Raw genomic sequence first — 21,803 nt, forward strand, 5'->3', positions numbered from 1 at the left:
TCTCTCTCCCTCACCTCTTCCCCTCTCTCTAAAAGAAAAAAAAGAAAAAGAAAAAGGAAGGAAGGAAGGAAGAATCAGGATCAGAATAGACCAAGTAGAATGAGTCAACAGATGTTACAGAGAGAACATAAGACATAAGACATACCCAGTATTTTCTTCAAGTCCCATGAATGCTCTGATTACTTCAGGTAGTTCATATTTAATGATAAAGAGGTAGCTTGACATCGCTAAAATGGAAAACGTGACAGCTTAGTGGTGTACATAGCACTAAAGTCACAAGCAAGTTGTGAGAAGTCCCGGCATTTGGGACATTCAGTCTTCTGGTAAGATGAGCACCTAATCCCCCAGACAGAAAGAAAAGCCACCCAGTGTGTTTTGTACAGCTTCCAAGTTCTTTTCCAAAATAGATATTTGGCCCTCTGGCTCTTGCACACAGACCTTTGCTAACAGTATCAATGGTGATTCTCTTTTTAATCCAGCTCTGAGGTTTTCAGTGACATTGCTCTTTCAAAGTTTCCCCCTAATTAACTGTAAGTCATCATGGCCTATACGGAGTGCTTGTTTTAGTGTCCATCACTTGGGCAGGGGTCTGGCCACAGAAGGCCTGGGCCAGAGGAAAGAGGGAAGTTCCCAAGGGGGTGCTAGTCTAGTCCTCTGTAACCTCCCTAAGGGGCACCCAACTCTTCAGAGCACAGATCATCTCAACTGGAGGCTGACTGGATTGATAAAAGAATGTAAGAGATGATAGCTTCTCCCACCTTGGTCAACAGATTTGCTTTCTCTATATCCCAGTCTCCCTTTCCCTAATAAGAAATTAAAGAGTATGGCAAAAGTTCTTGAGCATCTACATAAGTGATAGGATATGTGATAAATGTGATGAATGATGTGTTATCAGGTACTTTTCTGAAAATCTGTAGGTATAATCTATAAACCCTCTCCCTGGAAAAATGCATATGTATACATACTCATAACATATAATGTTGCCTAAAGTTGTAGGGCTTGAGGCAACATCTCTTTCCCAAGTCCATCCATGCCATGAAGTATAATGCTAATTTGACACAGGGTCCAGGAAGTTAAAAATAAAATTCATTTTATTAATTTAAATTAAAAATAAGATTGACAAGTTTTGCATTGCAATGTTTAAGTGTATCCTACACCTTTCTGGTGAATTTTTGCTCACAGACATGTGAAAGCAGATATCTAAGTTGCAAATTGTACTATTAATAGTTTCAAAGGATTTCTTTGAGGGAACCAACAAAAGTAATAATGGTGATATTGATTCCCTATATTGGTCAGTCCTGCAGATTACTCCATTTGAGCAGTTGAAAAGCCATGTAAGACAACAAGGTGTAGGCTATTTTCATTCCACAGGTGAGGATATAAAGGTTTAAAAGTTTCCTTGACATGTCCAAGATCTCACAGATTGAGAACAACAGACCACAAGCAAAATATAAGATCCCTCACTTCAGGCCAGTGTTTCTTCTCTATTGTGAAATGAAATTATTTTTACAATACCTGATGTGTCTTCTGTAAATATTATTTGGTTAATCTTTACAAAGACCTTGGCTAAAGCTAAATCTTACAGAGCGCAAACAGAGGAGATATTTCTGATTAACTGGCTCAGTGAGGTACCCTTCAATTTTAGAGCTGTTAATTGCTGACTTTCAGTGATGTCACCACTGTTAATGTGTTTGGTCTTTGAAAATTTAGAATGATCCAGACCTGTCTGGTTAATGTCAACATTATTCTGCTAATGTTGAAACATCTGCGGTAAATGTTAATTTTTCAGGGGATTGAGAAAATTAAACATTCTAAATGTGGAGTTGCTAAATACAGAAATAAAAGTGATTTCCCTTAGGCTAATATAACTACTAATCACATAGAATAACCAAAGTGAGAGCATTTTCAGGAATGGTGGATGAAATTTTCTTTTATTCCCTTAAAGCCACACTTCTTCCATGGGTGTGCATCTTGACTGAGAGACCATTTTATCATTTATGCCATTATTTAGAAGCATAATGGTAGCTACACTGTGAGCAAAAGACAGTGTTGTTGCCCCTTAGCTCATTGGGTTTAGGGCTAAATATGTGATTGCCCAGTTATTTCAGTTATCCAAACAAGTAAATTAGATCAACTATGAGGTGATCTTATGAAATGCCTTACATTTTAAGTCTTGAAAAGGCTGAAAATTTGAACCAAATGTAAAGCAATCTATTCTGTGGGGGGTGGCTTGTGGTCCCAAACCAGTAAAATGTAGGAAACAATCCAGGGAATTACTGCCAAAATAGTCTCAATATATATAGATACGAAAAGAAATAAATACAAATCATTAAGAAATGCCTGGATTTTATTTAGCTGCTTACCAACCATACATTAGTAGGAGCAGGTTTAGTTGGATAAAACTTATTAAGAGAATTGCCTTATTCCAGAAATCCTAGATAACTCCAATGATTTTATTTAAGAAGGGTCACCTCCTTGCAAGATCTCTGTGCAAATTTACTTATTGCAGCAATTATTTGTCATAGTGAAAAATTGGAAACAATCCAACATCAATAAGGGATTCAGTAAGCCCATTATGGTACATTTGCGCAATGGAAAATTCAAAAGCCATTTAAAAGAATAGTATGCAAATACATTCAAGGCATATTGTCAAGTAAAAAAAGGAAGCTTCAAATCAGTATTATAAGATGATTTGATTTTATCAGTAACAATATATTTATTAAATTTTGCATAGAGGAAAACCTTGGAGTAGTTATTTCTAAACATTTCTTTATAATTAATATATTTATGTAATGTTTTAGTTTTTCACAATTAGCATATATTTGTCTTATAATTATAAAAATGCCCATTTAAAAAATAATCAGGAAGGCTCCAGAGACATTGAATCCAAGAACGAGGGAGGAAAGGATGTACTGAACCCTTATTATGGGCCATATGTTATCTGATTTTACCCTCACAATGACCTTGTGAGATGAAATATTACTCTCATTTTTATAGATGGAAAAATTAGATAAGTAAAGTCACAGTGACAAAAACAGACTCAAATTTAGGTGTACCGGACTCCCAAAGTCTATTCTCTACTCAAGTGCTTTAAAATATTTTAAAAAATCAGTGTCATGTCTGATACATACAAACAGGGACAAGGGAACCTGGAGGGACTAATATGTACTAGTCTAGAGAAGCAATGGGTCATGGGAGCAAACAGAAAGAACATGTGTGTGTTGGGGGGGGTGGATTTGGGCTGGGGGACTCCAAGAGTAGGGGAACTGAATATGTTTGTTATGGTATGACAGGACATATAGAAGATAGCTAGCTAGCTAGGTAGGTATGGGGATAGTAGGAAAGATATCCAAAAGGTAGGCAGAAAAAAGATGAAGATCCTTATGTGATCGTCCAAAAAGTTTAAGTTTTATCCTGAAAATAACAAGGTCATGCTGAAGAATTTTATGCATGTGAGAAGCAAGACTAGATTTGCATCTGAGATAGTGAACTTGGAAGATAAATCTGAGATAGGAGCAGGAGAAACTCAAGGTAGGAAGCCCAGTTAGAAGGCTACTGCAAGAGTCTGAGCACAAACAGTGACCACCTGAACTGTGATGGAGAGCTAGAAGGAGAGAACATCTCAAGACAGGTAAAAAACCAGAATGGACAGGAGCTGATATTTGATTGAATGTTCAGGGTTAAGGAGGGAGGGAGAGGTTATAGGATGACACCTATGATGTTTGGCTCAAGAAACTGGATGCTGCTGGTATTGTTCATTGAGGAAAGAAAGAAGAAAAGAATAAAATGGCAGGTTTGGGGACTGGAGAGGAAGTGAGGAAGTAAGCAGCACTGTGGGATGATAGATTCCAGGTGATCTAAGAGGACGTAGGCAGTAGGACATAGGACTCAAGGGTCTGGATGCCTTCTGAGGGTCAAAGACTCCACAGGGCTGGTGAAGCTGATGGGCAAACAGATGACCTGGAACACTATTAAAAATACATATTCCTAGGTTCTACTCTGGTATTATAAGAATTTGTAGAACCAAGGGATTTGTGGTTTTAATATAATGCTCCTGATGTCTACCTAGCCAGATTTTTCCTTTTGCACAACTTCTCGGGACACACTCCAATAGGCTGGCTCTGTGCAGGCTTCCTCAAGGACCCCTTATATTTTGCTATGCCTCTCAGATACTTAATTTTCAGGTTTATGAAATAGACTCAGTCATATGTATGAAACATCAACTGTTCTGGCAATGACAGAAATAAGCACTAACCTTTAATCTTGTAAATTTAAATGAAAGCCATAATAGCCTTTGAAATCAAGAAAGCTTTTACTTTCTGTTTTACTTCTAGAATTCATTTAGTGGGATCCTATATAATATTTTCTTAGATATTATTTTTAATTAAAGAAGGACAGCAAATCTACTTAAGAATCCTTATTTTTAAAATTTCTGAATATAAAGCAGTTGTTTTTCTGTATTTAAAGTGTTTGTTCATTGCTGTAAGAGTTTTCTGGTTTATTAAGCATTCTTTAGAAAGTTAAGTAGTAGCGAACATTATATGTCCTTACCTCCAATGTTCTGCATTGTAATGGAAACAAAAGCTCCAATTTTTCCAGGCCATCCAAATGCCTTTTCCCCTAGTTTTTCATAAATTAAAGACCCTATAATAAAAAGTAAAAGAAACAAAAAACAACCGTTTGAAAGTATTGTTTTAATGACTAAACTATTTCTATAATTGTACATTAGAGTCTCAAAGGTGTACATAAACACCACATAGAAATTATAAACCCCAAAGATGCGATCTTAGAAACCAATACAAAACATGTTAAATGTTCCGCAGACGAGAAGCAATGGCTTCATTCATCTTAGCTCTGTGCAGCAAGTCAGAACTGTTATTTCTGTCATCCATCAAGACTCCTTTTTCCTATTTGGCTTGAACCTGAGCCAGTTGCCTTTCACTTCTCTTAGCTGCCCCAAATTACTAAAAACATTGAGAAGCCATGTCATTGGGGCCAGAAGAAAATGAAATATGAAATTGACTAAAATCCTCCTGTAGTTAGAGGCAATAGACTGAATTAGCATTCAACAAGGTTCAAAGTAGAACATCTTGGACTTGAGGGATAGCATACCTCCTTCCTTGGCGGTCTTTAATAAAAGGTGAACTGAGTAGAGTGATAATATTGCTACAGCAAGCAGCATGATTCTGGGAAGGGAACAGAGAGTAGACAGTAAATTTCTATAATAAATAAGACACACTCATGTTAGATATTATCATAAATTATCACACTGGTCCTTTCAGCCATTAACTTTCCAAAAGTATGTGGATTTTGGGGAAGCTGAGAAATTCTTTGGAAGTCGCTCTATTTTATGTGCTAAAACATACCACTGGAAGTTCCTCGCATTTCTTTTCTTTTTTTTTTTTTTTTTAGTGTTACCCACTAGTAGAATCTGGTTCATAACTCAGATGCTAAATGTATAGCAGAATTAGCAAATATTCTATCCACTTGTTCAGCTTATGAATATATGTCCGTCATATTTGTGTGCTATTCTCAGCAACATTTATAATTGAAGGGCTACTTGACAAGCTGGCTAGCCTTTAATGTAAAATCTAGAAATACAGAAGCCAGAGCATGCAGAGTCTAACCTGCATCACTACGGATCCTGCACATGAGACAATAAGATACTGTGTGAACCAGAGGGTCAGGCAGTTGCCTGTATAACAGAGCAACAGAGAAAGGGAAGGATAGGGCTCAGAAAAATGTCTTTTTGTGTTGTGGTCAGAAAGAATCATTTCTGGGTCAGGACCGTCTACATGTCCACAGGCATGTATGAATTCCTTATGCATACAGTGATCATTGTTTCTCCAAAAACAAGAATTGGAAAGCAAAAACAAGAGCACAGATGAAAGCATCTATATAATAAATAAAGGAATAATAGTAAATTTATCTGACATCATAAAAAAAAAACAAACAAACCAAAAAACCCCTTATTCTTTGTTTTACACAGCCAGAACACATTAAACATTTTCCCCACAATTGATCTAATTCTTTGGTAATTCCTGATGAAGTCAATGTTGCAAATGTACATTTGGCCATGAGTTACACATTTTTATAACTACACTAGCTATCTTGTGCTCTTGTTTTCCACAAAATACATTTATCAGAACTGTCTAATCAATGACTTACTTATATAAGTTTCCATAAACCTGTGAACTCACCTAAGATGAGATTTGGATTACAGAATTTTGTTTCCTGGAAAAATAATGAGCATTCCCTGTGTTCTAAAACCATACTTCCTTTGGCAGGGAATACTAAAAGTAAAACCAATGAAATCCTGTGTCACTTGCTGTGAATTAAGGGGTATAACCAAATTCAATCTGTGCTCCTTGGATATACACCTTCCAATATCCCACAACGTAATTGCTCTGGACAGTATAATCTGTTAAATGTTTAGGCCTGAAATGAGGGCCTCGGTTTTAAAAGTGGAATATTGTCCTCCCATGAAAATCATCTTGTGGCCCTAGGCCTAGGGTCAGGGGAAGAGTCTCTTATTTCTATTCCTCAGTCATCGATGATAACTGCCTAATTGTAACAGTACGTATAATGAATAAGGAGAAGGCAGTCTGTCTTAGAGATAGGGCCTATGATAAAAGTATACAACTGTGTGTATGAATACATCTCTAAGCCATTAAGATTCAGAGGATTAAAAAAAATGACTTTGTTTCAAACGTGACATTGATATAAAAATGCATCCAGCTAAAAAATATTATACCCAAAACAGATCAGAGCAGTAACACAATATAAATATTTATAGTTCTGCCTGATCCTTAGCCCTCAAATAACTGTGTGATTATCTAATCCTAAGTGATGCTCAATACATAAATGGCATATATTTATAACATAAGCATTGCATTCTTAGACAGCTATTTAATGCTCTAACATTGCATTAGAGATGGTGATCTGCATTCACACAGTTGCCTAATATTAGACTGTATTCCTGTGAAGAATTCCATGGCTGCCAACTGTGTCTTAGAAAATACCAGGCTGTATGTAATGCACAGGAACATCTGTGGCTATTTGTCACAGACAATGTGGTATCCATCACCCAGGTCGTGATGCTGCTGCCCTTAGGCAGCATTTGACCAAGTACCTAGGTTTAGGAATAAACTCGGGCCTGTCTGTAAATATTTCTGTCCCAAGCACTGTACTAGGTCTCGGGGATACAGACATGTGGTGAGTGAAAACAGACAGGGGCTCAATCCCCTGGAGATTATAGTCTAGCAAAGGAGAGAGATACTAACCAAATAAATCGAATAACTGCACTAAAGAATTAAAATTGTGGGGTGTGTATAATAAGTATTTGTCCCAGTCATGGAGGTCAACAATGGCATAACTTGGGTGAGGGTGAGCTGTCCTATGAGAAGTCAACTAGATGAAGAAAGGAAAAAGAATTCTAGGACCATGTGCAAAGGCCCTGTGGTGAGAGGGGAATATGGAACCTTCTGGGATGGAGAGAAAGCCAGTGTGCTCATTGTATCAGGCATCTAGAGTGTGTAGGGGATGGGGCACAAGATGGGACCAGGGCATGCAGGACTCTGTAAGCCTGGTTTGGGATGGGATCTTTTCCTTCACAGTGTGATACAATTGTATCTGCTTCTGGGAAAGGTCTTTTTTACAGAGAATCACTTTGTAAAATGCTTCCTTTGAACTGGTAGGGCTGCTCCAGTACTTTGGGTGGTTGAGCACATATATTTTCTGTGAGGTGGTTAGGGGTAGCTGGTTGAACAAGCACCATGATTAGTCTGCTCTGATTAGTCCTCAGGTTGTTGTTTTATCTAGAAGCCAGAGAATATGTTAATACTTTCTCAGATCATTCCTGTTCACAAAGATCAAACTTGAGATCGTTAATTAAAAAAACACAAGGCATACATGGGCTTTGAACCAGATATACTTACATAAAAAGTATGATCCCTGTGTTGGCCATGGCATAGGACAGGCCCAAGATTCCACTGCCCATGATGGCATTACTCAGGTTGAATGAAGACATTCCAAAGGAGGTGGTTCCAGGATGCTTCAAGAAAAAAGTGTATTTTAAGCAAATATTTGCCAAAGGATGAACCCTTTTCAAATTATCCTTATTCTCACATTATCTTTACTGGAGGAGTTTATGGTTTAAAAATGAAGAGTAAGATAAAAATCACAGTGAATAAAAGCTTTTGCTTCCATAAAAGCATATAATTTTCAAAGGAATGCTTGGTTTTAGCAGGGGTCTTGGGGAAAAAAATAGAAAATACCGGTTGGGTAACGTAAAGAAGGGAAAGTATGTCTGATTGCAGATTACATTTGGATTAGAATGATTTCTCCAAAAAACAAATGAATTTCATAAATGATTTATGTAGCCATATGGTGAACAGGAAAAACAAGTCCTTATTCCAGTAAGGGCCTGAATAAACAGAGAATGTGCTGATCAAGGCTTGGAAAATTTCAGTCACATTGTTTTCCCACAGAGACCTAGGTAGATCAGGCACCCTCGAGTCCTGTTTACTGCCCCAAAGCAGAGATTCACTTACATGTTCATCATCATAATTGGCCAGCTTCTTTTCCCCTAAAAATCCATTCGTCAGGAATTTCTGACTTTCAGCATCTTCATTAGTAAATTGACTGGATGCACATAAAAAAAGAAAATGAAGGAAAAACATCTAAGTAAATGCTCTGAATTATAGTTATGTTTCCGGTGATCTAAGTCACTGAATCTGGGAGGAAAAACAAAGCACTTAAAAAAAATTTTTTTTCCTTGCAGAAAAGAGCTGGGCTCCATTCCTGAATAGACTTTGGGAAGGAGAGAAGTTATGAAGGAAGAAAATAATTTTTTAAAACACATTTTTTCTTCCCACATGAACTGTGCAAAAAAAAAAAAAAGAATAGTTAGATCTAATTTTGTTTTCATTTTGAGCCCTCCCAAAGAGAAAGTACAGAGCAGTGACTGCGTTTTCTCCACTACTACCACACCAAAATCAGACGATTATATTAATTCAATAAATATTAAGTGCCTAGGCATGGGATCCTCCTCTCATTGAATGTTCAAATATCTTTACGAGAGGAACTTTCATGTCCCTGCTCTACAGATGAGGTGACCCTGCCTCAGAAAACGGAAATAACATGCCCACACCCACCGAGCTCCAAGTCTAGGGTCTTCCATGGCACCTTGCAGTCCCAGGCAGGACTCCATAGCTGGTGTTTTCCTCTTTTCTTGGCTCCACCTGTGTAGTCACATATTCCTTGCTGGAATGTAGTTCACTGTTAGCTCTGTGTTGTGTTTGGTTGTTTTTGTGTGTGAGTGCACAGATTTTCATGACTCTGAAGATATACTTGGAAGGAAACAGGGCTTTCCACCATCACCATTTACAAAAACTGTGATTGTGGTCTACCTGGGCAGAGGCTGGTCTCCACATACAGCTGTCCTGTACAGATCCTGGGGTTATATGCCAGGGGTTTGAGGAGACAAATCTAGTCCAACCACATGTCCAAAGGGCTTGACTAGTAACTGTAGGAGATTTGTACAAATTACCCTTTATAACAGAAGCTAATCCTGAAAATATCTTGTGAGAAAGAGAGATAACAGTGTTACTTTGGGAGAGTAAAGGAGAAGAATGTCAAGTACAGGTAGAACCGGCAGACAAAGTTACTAAGTTTGATGTGCTTTTCTAGATATTCACTGGGTATAAATTAGGAACATCTCCCAGCATTCTCCTCTTTCTCTTAGGAAGCATAATGTCCGTTGGTGTTTTTTTTCCATCCCTGCATGAACCCCCTTACTCCCTGTTCCTTTTTTGTGCTTTATTCTAATAATTTGTAGTTAATAGACTTGTTATGTGGAGATTGGTACATAATGTTCGTATTTGGAAACAGACAAAATAAGATGAAATGGAGCCTAAAACAGGCCTAAGGATTAGAAAGCAAAAGTGTCACCTGGATTTAAACTCTGGAATGCCAACATTCTATTTTTTTTTTTTTTTTTTACCTCAGTCAATAAATTAGAATCCTTTAGTCCGTGAGTAGTTTTTAAAATTTAAAGTGTGGAAGTAAATAGATTTTTCTTTCTCGAGGCATTCACATGTTTTTATTTTGGCATGAGATGAATTACAATCATAAAACATGACAAGATTGGACAAAATATATGAGAAATGTTTTGAATGTCTTAAATGTTTTGATACCGAATCCAGCATGTATTGAGAACATAAGTATAATGATTCCAAATAAATGAATTATGTTCAATTTCCCAGCAACTTACATTGAAGGGATCAATCCCAACCAAACATAAGCAAAACCCATCTTCTTAAAGTGATTATAAAATTGTAAAGTGATGACCTGGGTCTGAGTCAGGAGTTAAAAGCTAAGTCACTGTAAGTAGTCCAGAACACATTGTACAAAGCTTAACAAAAGCATTCCCATCTTTCCACTGTGGCTTTTAGAGGACCAAAATTGAATGACTCTATAAGACTATTCAGGATGATGCCCCCTCCGCTCTGTCACCTCTGCAGGGTTCATATCTCTGGGCCTCCTTCTTCCGAACAAGAGCCCCCAGAGTTGGTACATTGGCAAGTAGGTACTGCGTTTTTCACTGAAGCTCACGAGAAGATAAATATCTTCTTGCAACTCAGGCAACCACTCTGCAGATCCCAAAGCCCTGAGTTCTGCCACCCTGTATCTTCTCAAGAGTGGCTCAACCGAGAAAATGCCATGAGTTACTTCTCCATCATCTCTCTAGTCCATCGGCTTACAAACCAACTGTATGGGCTCCATGGAGGAAGAACAGGGCTTCCTCCTGATGGTCTTTCCTGAATGTTGTGAAATGAAATGAGATGTCCTTGTTTGAGGGTCATATTCTCTACTTCAGGCCTAGAGCTGGTCAAACATTTCCTTTTAAATGTCTGAAGTCATGCATCTTTTGTATTATATACCATTTTGTGAGAAATGAATTTCCTTTATCAAATGGCTATTGTGCACCTACTATGTTCCAGGCAGTATGCTATGTGCTGGGTCCACAGAAGCCAGTAGCCTGTTGTCGTGGAATGATGGAGAGAGGGCACACAAGGGAAGGGGTGGTCACTTCTACCCGAGGGAAGGCTCTATAGGAGTTCCACTTTTGAACTATATCTTGGAGGATGAATGGTATCAATAGACAAAGGGGAAGGTGGGTGGGTGACACAAAAAGATGGCATTCCAGACAGATGGAGCAGGATGAGTGAAGGTGCAGGGAGCTGGGAGTGGCCCAACAAGGCTTTCCTACAAAAAAGGAGCAGAGCAAGAGATGGACAGGAGAGCCAGGTCAGGGATAGGTCATGAAGAGCCTTACATGCCAAGCAATGTAGGGCCCAATCTTTGTCTTATAGCTAATGGGGAGTCTTTACTAAGGGATGGAACCCAAGTCACTTTGCAATTGTAAAAGATTACTTTTGCAGGGATGTGAAGAGCAGTTGAAGGTGAGCAAAATGTAAGAGAGGGAGACAAAAGAGAAGCTTTATAGGTGACAGATGATGAGATCCTAGAGTAAGATGCAGCAGAATGGGTACAGAGAAGAGGGTGGATTTGAAACATTAACGAGCTAGAACCAACCAGATATAATCAAACACACTGGATGTGTGATTGGGGGAAGGGATGATTTGCGATTGGTAGTCCGGGTCTACTAAAACTGAGTTGTATAGGACAGTGGCGACTTTTACCTAACAACAATTACTGGAGGAGGAGGAGATTTTGAAGAGAAATATAGGAGTTCAATATTAGACATCACAAGTCTGACTTTATAAATGAGGCAATTCAGACACACAAGGCACCCGGCAGAGATATGTGGTAGACAGTTGGATAGAGTGACCTGAAATGAAGTTGAGAAGTCTAACAGGCTGAAGACATGGCACACACTCTGAGTGGAACCATGAGAGTTGTCAATGAACTTGCTCACAGGTCCATTTTAGTGACCAAAGACTCCCTACAGAATTCTGGAGATGCCGCAACACTGAGGAGGCAGTCAAAGGAAGAGGACAATAGTCCAGAAGGTGAAAGGAGAGATAGGTTAAGATAACTTCAAATGTTCTATATTAGTGGGGACAAGAACACTGTAACCTCAATTCTAGTCACACACAGTCTAAATCAGAGTGACATATAGTAATGATATAATAATGAACTTCAGGATCAGAGAGTTGATGTGTGAACATCAATGTCATGGTTATCTTGTAATTAGGTAATGCATCCAGTTCCTCCTGACAAAAACCTTGTTTTGCACATCTGTAAGCCTGACATTTTTCCATGGGACCTGGTCATTTTTAATCCCATACCTGCTCATCGCTGCCTTGTCTAAATTTCCCATCCCGGTGTAGCTATCTTGAGCACTTTCTCCACTGATGCTCTCGTCCTCCGGCTCAGTGTTGACATTTCTCAGCTCCATGGGGTCCATTTGAGCTGCCAGCGTCTCTTGTCCACACACCAGCTCCTTCAGTGTAAACAGTACACTGCACCTTCAGCCTCGGGCTCTTCCACTTTAGGTTGGTGTTCAGAACACTCTTATCTGCAAGCAGAACATGATATAAATCATGATTTTCTTTAAATTAGATAAATGACTATGAATCACCTACTTTGTGTAGGATCTCTATAGAAACATAGAAAGAAATTACACTCCTGAAAATGTCCTATGAATTTATGTCTGGCAAGTTTCCTTTACCGAATATAAAAACAGAAAATCAAAGAAGAAGGAAAGTCATTGAATAAATTGCTACATCAGCGGATATTTACAGAGAGCCTGTGTAGGTGAACATGGCAGGTGCTTTGCTAGTCACTGTGGGAAGAAAAAACAGTAAGAGCTGGCATCCAGCTTCAAGCAGCTTTCCTGCTTGTAAGCAAACTGCCTAAGAGAAAAGAAGACGAAAGTAAATTGTTGACAAAGACCTGACAAGGCAGAATCTAACAGTGTCTCAACTAGCAGTAAGATAAGAAAATTACTGCTTGAATTTGCTAATTGGGTATGAGAGAATTCCCATCACCAGAACGCCTGATAATATGCAACACAGGGTAAGAACACTAAGGGAGCTGCTTTCCAGGCACTTGGACCAGGAAGCCAAAGCTAAGAATGTACCAAAAGGAAGTACAGGTTTATCTCTGAATAAGTATCTGTCACCATCCATATAAAATTAAAACGCATTTTAACAGCAAAGAGACTCAGCTTTTAGGTTCTGTTCTGCCTTTAATTCATTGGATCCCAGCACAAGTTAACATTTTTTTTTTTAATTAAGATTTTATTTATTTATTTTTGCAAGAGAGAGAGCATGCACAGAGAGTGAAGGAGAAAGAGCACAAGTAGGGGGAGGGGCAGAGGGAGAAGCAGACTCCCCGCTGAGCGAGGAGCCCACCTCTGCAATCTAGCACCTGGGCAGCACATCTGTGGCAGGCAACTCACACTTGCCTGCCAAGTTCACAACCCTAAAGTACAAAAGCCACAGAACATACACGGGAACTCAGGGTGAGCATCAGAGAGCGTGAGAAAGAAGATTCATACCGGAGTAACTGGAGCTAGCAAAGCAATCTAAAAGGGACTTTAACACTATATAATAAAAACTAATAGGAAGTTTCAAAATAAGAAATAACATCCATAAAATAAGAACATTGAAGAAGATGATCAGGTTGGTTTGAAAAAGAGCCAAAAAAGGAATTCTAACAAAAAAAATATAGTCATTGAAATAAAGAGAACTCAGCTGAAGTGAGAGTCATGAAACTGAAAGATAGATCCATGGAAATCACTCAAATTATAACACAAATAGGTTAAAAAGACAAATATGAAGTTAAGGGACATGGTAGAGGAAACAAGAATAAGAAGTCTAATATACCCCACTTGACCTCCTATTATGAGAAAAGTATGAGGCCAGGGAAAAGCAAAATAGAAAGACACACTGGCAGAAAACTGTCCAGAACCAAAAAAAAAAAAAAAAAGATAGTAGCTCCCAGGATCTTTTTTAAAAGCACATAGTATTACAAGCAAAAGGAATAAAAATGAATATACTCATTAATATGATAAAGATAAAGAGAAAAAATATAAAAGTCAACAGAGGGGATAGAAGATAAGCATATGGTTAAAGAAAAAATAGAAACTTACATTAAATGAGTAAAGAAGTTTCTCCTATGCATTACACAGACCAGTTTCCCCTAAGAGGAGGAACTCTGAATGATCATTTCTATTTTAGCTCCTTATTTAAAGTTAGTTATTCTAAATTTAAATTATTCACTAAAACCTCTCTGACATGGTTTATCAATTCTAGACTTGAACATATGACAGGTGAGGAAATTAGAAGGAAGTATGCTATCTGTCCCTCTCACAAGCTCCTAATTGTTTTAGTTAATGAAAGACTTATAAAATGTTGAGTTTCGGGACGCCTGGGTGGCTCAGTTGGTTAAGCAGCTGCCTTCGGCTCAGGTCATGATCCCAGCGTCCTGGGATCGAGTCCCACATCGGGCTCCTTGCTCGGCAGGGAGCCTGCTTCTCCCTCTGCCTCTGCCTGCCATTCTGTCTGCCTGTGCTCGCTCTCTCTCCCTCTCTCTCTCTGACAAATAAATAAATAAAATCTTTAAAAAAAAAATGTTGAGTTTCATACTTTCCTACTATTCTGTAAAACAATGAAATCTCTCACGATTTTCTGTAGGTTGTTTCTGAACACTAAAAGCCCACAATCAGCATTGACAACATTATGATTGTGTAAATGGAATGTTCCAAAGAGCCAAGGAATAATAAATGATAATAAATACATAATAAATGATCTAGAAGTCCTCTGTTAGTAAAATTTTGCAAGTGAATGTCCCATCCTTTTACTTTCTGAATGGTTTCCTTCTCCATCCTCTGGGTCTCATTCAGCTGCCAGTGTCTTCTGAATGCCATTCCATCTTCTTTCTTCCATTCATTTTGCATCGTGCTGAAATCCACCTCGAATAACTCTTTTCACACAATGTGTCCATGAGTGTAAACAAAATTTCTGTGTTGTTTCATGTTGGATAAAAGCTTTACTTTGCCCTTAAACTTTGTTTGATGAAGTACTGAGTAGAGTAGAAAAACACAGTTTACTTTGTTTTTTAAGTTTTTATTTAGAGTCTAGTGAGATAACATACAGTATAATATTACTTTCAGGTGTATAATATAGTGATTCAGCACTTCCATAGATCACCCAGTGGTCTTCAGGACAATTGTTCTCCTTCATCCCCATCCTCTATTTCCCCCTCCCATCCATAACCACCAGTTCGTTCTCTATAGTTGAGAGTCTGTTTCTTGGTTTGCCTCTCGCTCTTTTTATCCCACTTTTCTTTTCTTTCTTAAATCCCATGATGAATGAAATCATATGATATGTGTCTTTCTTGGACTGACTTATCTTATTTAGCAGAATACTCTTGTAGCTCCAACCATGTCACTGCAAATGGCAAGATTTCCTTCTTTTTTATGGCAGAATACTATTCCATTGTATAACACTGTTTACTTTTAAGCTATATCTATTTTATCTTTCACTCTGTCCACTAATTATTTTTTCACAATCATGTTTTTAACTTGTAATAGTTTGGTCTTCATCTTCTCCTTCTTTTTGCATCCTACCTTTTTTGTTTGTTTTATGGTGTCAGTGTTTTCTCAAATCTTTCTAAGGACATTGACTGGAAGTTTTCAGAAGCTCCTTTTGTTCCCTAAATTATGTCTTTTTTCTGGGATTAATTCTGTTTGTTCATCTTGGTCCCTCTCTCACTGTCAGGTTTTCCTTAAATTCTTAGTGATCCTAAATTGTCTGTTCATCTTTATGAATGAAGAGTATTGGGGTTCACTGAGATAGGTAGCACTCGGGGTTTCTCTTCAATCTTACAGCCCCATTTCATTAATGGGTTGCTCTCCTGTAGGTCCCAGAAGTGGCTTCTCTGTAAGTGTCTATGTGTGGAGCATCCTGGAGAATGCCACTCCCGGATGCAGCAGGTGCTCTTGGACAGGTTTCTTTCTTTCTTTCTTTCTTTCTTTTAAAGATTTTATTTATGTATTTGGCAGAGAGAGAGAGACAGCGGGAGGTGAAATACAAGCAGGGCGAGTGGGAAAGGGAGAAGCAGGCTTCCCGCTGAGCAGGGAGCCTGATGTTGGGCTCAATCCCAGAACCCTGAGCCATAGGCAGACGCTTAAGAAATGCTGTCACATATTTTCTTCTTGGGTGGAGCTTCCATTCCTGCTTGTAACCCCTCTTTGTCTGCTGAGGAGGCCCGAGTGCCTTTTGTAAAGTTGGGCATTCTTTTAAAAATATGTATATTTTAAAGATTTTGTTTATTTGAGAGAGAGAAAGAAAGCACAAGTCGGGGGCAGGGGAGCAGAGGAAGAGGGAGAAACAGACTCCCCACTGAACGCGGAGCCCAATGTGGGGCTGGTCTCAGGACACCAAAATCAAGACCTGAGCTGAAGTAGATGATTAACTGACTGAGCCACACAGCAACCCCCCCCCAAAAATCTTTCTTTTAATAATCAGAATTTAATTGCTGTCTTTATCTGCATGTAAACATACATAGTATTTTATACACATATCTATAATTTTTATAAAAGTGGACTTTATAATTCTTAAAACTCACAAAAAAATGTAAGCAAGGTAGGTACCCTTCCCAAATAAGGAAAGTGAGACCTAATCTCATGGCATTTATACAATGGTATAAAACATTACATTCTCTTTTGACTATGACATGACATAGTCCATGAAATATGAAACAGTGATTTAAGGTCTTGGCCCCAAATCCTAATTTTAGCCCTGGGCAAGGGCATCTTCTCATAAAAGCTGGAACACATTTTCATAGCTTATATCTTTAGCTCTGAAGATTCTATTATTGACCTACTTTAAGGAAACAACAGCTAAAACAAAATTGAAAAAGAATTAAAACATTATGAGCAATTAGACATTCTGCACCTTTTGCCTACAGCATAAAGTACATACCTTGAAACATTCAGACCATATCATAATTTTAAAATTTATTAACATGGTTATACTTCAGGTGGAAGTATTTTACAGATAGCATTTATTCATTCAACAAATATTGAAAATGGAGTATGAGCCAGAAACTATGAAAGAGAAAGCATGAGTAAGACAGAATCCCATGGGGCACCAGGTGGCTCAGTCAGTTCAGCATCACACTCTTGGTTTCAGCTCAGGTCATGATCTCAGGATTGTGGGACTAAGCCCCAGGTCGGGCTCTGTTCTCAGCATGGAGTTTACTTGAGATTCTCTCCCTCCCTCTCCCTCTGGCCCCACCTCCTGCTCATACACTCTCTCTGATAAATAAATAATAAATAAATAAAATAAAATCTTTTAAAAAAGAAAAAGAGGCAAAATCCCTGCACCAGATGAACTGTTAGGTAAAAAACAAAACAAAACAAAACAAAACAAAAAAACATAATTTACAGTTTTACTTACTTTTTCTCTCTAAATAACTACTTAATGAATAATCAATGAATCTTTGCATGGGTAGGTTAGGAAGAATGATGTTGGCATACACCTCGATTGAAAAAATATATTATGTGTAATATGTGATACGTGATATGTAACATTATGAGAGAATAAAATTTTCATAGGCAGAGATTCTTCTACTGCTCTCCATCTTAGTAGACAATACTTCATTAACCCAATTGTTCACGGGAAGAGTTTGGCTATAGATATTGACACCTCTCACTGTCGATCCTGAATCTCCCTACCCACATCCAATCTGTCATTAAGTCCTATCAATCTTTCAATGTTTAAAAGTAATTCATTCACTGCTCTCTCCATGACCAATGTTATTCCAAAGGACTATCTGCTAAAGGCCCTGAAATGATTTTTTTCATCACTTTTTAGAACAAAGTCCAAGTTCCTAGTATATTCTAAGGCTCTATCTGTCTCTACATACTTTAACCCCCACACACAGCTCTTTGGGCCCATATTGAACCACACCTCCCCTCATTCACTGGATACCCTGAGCTGTTTTCATTTCTCCTTGCCACCTCGGGACATTGTAATAGGCTGTTCTCTCTGCCTGGAAGGTTCTTCTCCACATTCTTAAGCCCAAGTGTCTCCCAAAGTGTGTTAAAAAAAAAAACAAAACCCCTAAAAATCTTTAAATGCCAAATGGTCAGAAAGGCCCCCAACCAAACTAGACCCCCCATTATATGCTCTGGTACCATATTCTCCTCTCCTTCACATCCTTTTCACACTTTGCATTTCTGTTTTAAATTATGTGATTATTTGATAAATACCTGTCTCTTCTACTAGGCAGAGAGCTTCATGAAGGTGGGAAGAGTGCTGGGTTTGTAGATCCTATATGTTCCCAGCACAGTGGCACAGTGCCTGGTGTCATATTCTACTAAGGCCATTTCATCTCTATATGGTCTCCTTTATAGATACAAGAATGCATTCTTGTTACACCTTAAAAAGTTAATATTTCAAAGTGAAATGGAAGTGTTTCCCTCTGGCTACCAGAAGAAAGAACAGCCTTGCTCCGCAAAGAATGTTCAAAATTATTCTAAAAGAAAAAGCAAATTTGGTCTGACAGAATTTTCTGTAGTCTAGCTTTTCAATGAAGTGAAGTTTCTGTGTGATACAAAGACTTCTTCAGTGCTCTGGTCATCTGCACTGTTGCTTCAATTCACTTATTCATGAAAATAAAAAATCAGAACTTGAAACAGGGGTATTTAGAATACTCTTACTGTCAGAAGTCTTTGTTTCTTCACATTTATTGAGAGCTATCTAAATGTCCTAATTTGTAGCCAAATTCCAGTTATTAAAAATTGTGTCTTGTTCTTTGAATAGGTACTCAAGAAACATAGCATGGGAGATTCTCAGCAAAGCAGACTTCTATTTTACTTAGGTAGTTCAACTTCAAAGAAAGACCTCAAATCTGGAAAGCAAAGCTGTCCTTGAGTCGAGGCAAAAGTTATGACCTTCCCTAGTGACTGCAAACATTTATTTTACCTGATAAGCAAATGTGAAGAGGAAGCTGACATTGGCAGGGCATTTCCCACCATCCCAGTCTGTCTCGTCTTTCATGCCTACCTATTTCTGATGAATCTACTCTGAAATCTAGCCTTAGTTAGCAGATTGCCTCCCATGTCATTTACCTTCTGGTTGAGCAAGTGGGAAGTAGCTGGTCATACAACTTCTAAAAGCTAAATGATCTTTGCATCCAAGGAACTGACTTAAATCCACATCTTAAATGTACCTTAGGTAAATGAATACAGCTTTAATGATGAAGTCAATCTACTGTCACTTTTATATTAAATTCTTTTGAACAATTTCCCCAACAATGCCATTCTAGTTGAATATTGAGAGTCAGATGTCTTGTTAGTTTGTGGCATGATTTTTCACAGAAATTAGCTTCCATAAAAACATTCAGTATCATTCAGTCTGAGATACAGCTTAGAAAAGAAACTGCTAATGACATCAAAACTGTATTTACTTGACTACTTCCTATTGCTGGGGCTCCTCTTCTAGCATTTCCATTCCTTTCCTCTACTCAGACATAGCTTAGAAATAATACGTAGGGAGAACCAGAAGAGTTAAAAGAAATAACCCTATGTTGAGAACTTTTCCTTTTGCTAAGAATATTAAATGCCTGCTAATATAAGAGTTCCAGCAGCCATTGGATGAGGTATAAAGGCTAAAAGATAATAAAATATAATATAAAGGCTAAAATAAAATATAAGCAAAATAATATTTCTAGCTGTTTTTAGAAAGCAACCTAGATTCTCTAGTCATCTTAAACAATAAGAAATATCTTAAATTTGTGCATAAATTTCAGTTATTTTCCCAATCAGTAGTTTCTAGAAATGCAGAAATATATATACCATGTATGATATTATCATAGTGAACTCTTCATGCTTCATGTATTAAAGCGTGGCATTTAAGAACCTGAATTGTGGATGCAGTAAATTCTAAAATGTCTACATTCTGTATAATAGATATGGGGCCATCTCTAGAGGTACTTTTTTTTTTTAATCATTTTATTTTCTCTAAAGTAACTAATGTATTAAAAATAACAACTTTAGTAACCTCCAAAGCATCCAGTATAACATAGTTATAGAAAACTCGAAAGTTTAGTCCATAAAACTATACTTCTCAGTGCTTATATCTTGCTGACATACTTCTTAAGAGTAGGAAAATGAAGACGTTCAAGAAAACCCTAAAACATTACCTAAATATAAATCTGAAGAACTGGAGGATCTTGGCCTGTAGACTATACGGTAGTCTTTTCTAGAAAACACACCTACATTTCTTTAGTGTGTCAAAAATCAAACTTTCAGCCAACTGTCCATGACTGTGAAATACATCCTCTGTCTAAATATTTTTTTCACTGAGTTAGGAAGCACTCTTTGCTATCAGCTGGGCATTTAGTTAAACCATAACTATACGCTCTGTAAGATACCCAAAACATGGGGATACTCAAATCCACCAAGAATTCTCCTCCATCTAACTGATAAATTTGAGGAGTACAGCTCTATTTTTAGGTAACTGATTTTAACCCTTCCAAATCTAAAGCTATGTTTTTATTCTCTTCAATTTCCTGGTTTCTTCTAGTAAGTTTACTCTAAAAATACTCCTTCATTAAAAGGGACATATAAGATAAAAAGGCAAGTCACAACTCTCTTTTCTTTTTCATTTGATAATGGTGCAGCTCAAACTCTTAGCTATCCATATCTGCTGCAGTCATGGGATATTCCTCCTTTGGTTAGTTTTTGTGGGTGTTTTGTTTTCAAGATTAAAAAAATCTTCAATGTTATAGTATTGAGAATGTACTTCCAAAACCTTACATATTTTTTAAGACAAATTATGTCCACTCTTTATTCAATGATTAACCAGGAGATGTAAATAACTAAATATTTGTTATCTACCATTTTTTTGCTATATTTCCCTTTTCTATTATCCACTGTCCTAATTTAATGCCCAAACCTAAAATTATCTGCAAAAGAAAGCTGCAATTAAGACCTAGGTAAATAATTTCAATGTCTGACATTATACTGAAGTTACCTTTTTTAAAATGAGAAAAAAATTCAAATATTTAACCTGTAAAATATAAATACTCTACACCATAAAAAGAAGAAAGCAGCATCATTTTAACTCTGTAATTATTCATGTAAAAAGAGCTTTACCTTAATTATTTATCCAGTCCTGTGCAATCTTTCTGGAATTGTTTGGAATGGCAGACCCCTGTAACAGTGTTGACTTATATGAACCTTTGGGGATCTAGACAATGATTTAAAGACCAGTGGGCGTGAATGAGACAAGCCAATCACACCACCACCACCTCGCCCCAACACCTCCCTCTGTCCAACTTGCGTCAGCTCTTCAAAAAACAAAAAAAGAGAAGCTAACTCAGTTTACTGTTGTACATGTGGATTAAACATCAGTTACACCAATTTCTATTTGTTTTTAGAATTTTGGCTTTTATACAGCAAAATACTCACTGAAAGTTTAATCTTGATTGGTATCATTCTGTATCAAGATGTTACAGGTTGGTTGATAAAACTTTTAGAAAATTAACATTTCTAGATTTATGAACCGAAGGCAAAGTATAATAATACAATAATAATGATAGTTATGGAGTCAAAATGTTTAATGAAATTATAATAAGAATACATAGAAAATATTAATTATAGAGGAGAAGAGTTATTTTTCTTTGAATTGCTGGCTTATTCAGAGGAAATTTTACAGGATGACAGACACTTACAAATGGCACCAACTCCTCAAGGCACTGCAAGACTGAAAATCGTCGGTTCTATCCGCCACTCTTACCATTCCAAAGGCACGGTGCTG

The 21,803-nt window shown here is 37.5% G+C and overlaps 1 protein-coding gene across 1 annotated transcript in view; it reads right to left on the reverse strand.

Moving 5' to 3' along the window:
- Positions 1-21,803, reverse strand: part of LOC111157881 (solute carrier family 38 member 4) — a 61,757-nt gene that overhangs the window by 13,551 nt on the left and 26,403 nt on the right. The window contains exons 2-7 of the mRNA XM_022519588.1: positions 12,315-12,544; positions 8,553-8,643; positions 7,938-8,053; positions 5,113-5,186; positions 4,552-4,644; positions 146-227 (exon numbers count right to left, since the gene is read on the reverse strand). Coding sequence (XP_022375296.1) covers positions 146-227; positions 4,552-4,644; positions 5,113-5,186; positions 7,938-8,053; positions 8,553-8,643; positions 12,315-12,433 — 575 coding nt within the window. The 5' untranslated portion in view covers positions 12,434-12,544. The remainder of the gene's footprint in view (positions 1-145; positions 228-4,551; positions 4,645-5,112; positions 5,187-7,937; positions 8,054-8,552; positions 8,644-12,314; positions 12,545-21,803) is intronic.

Source organism: Enhydra lutris, unplaced genomic scaffold (assembly GCF_002288905.1).
Source record: "Enhydra lutris kenyoni isolate GAN:26980312 unplaced genomic scaffold, ASM228890v2 scaffoldscaffold56, whole genome shotgun sequence".
NCBI lineage: Eukaryota > Metazoa > Chordata > Mammalia > Carnivora > Mustelidae > Enhydra > Enhydra lutris.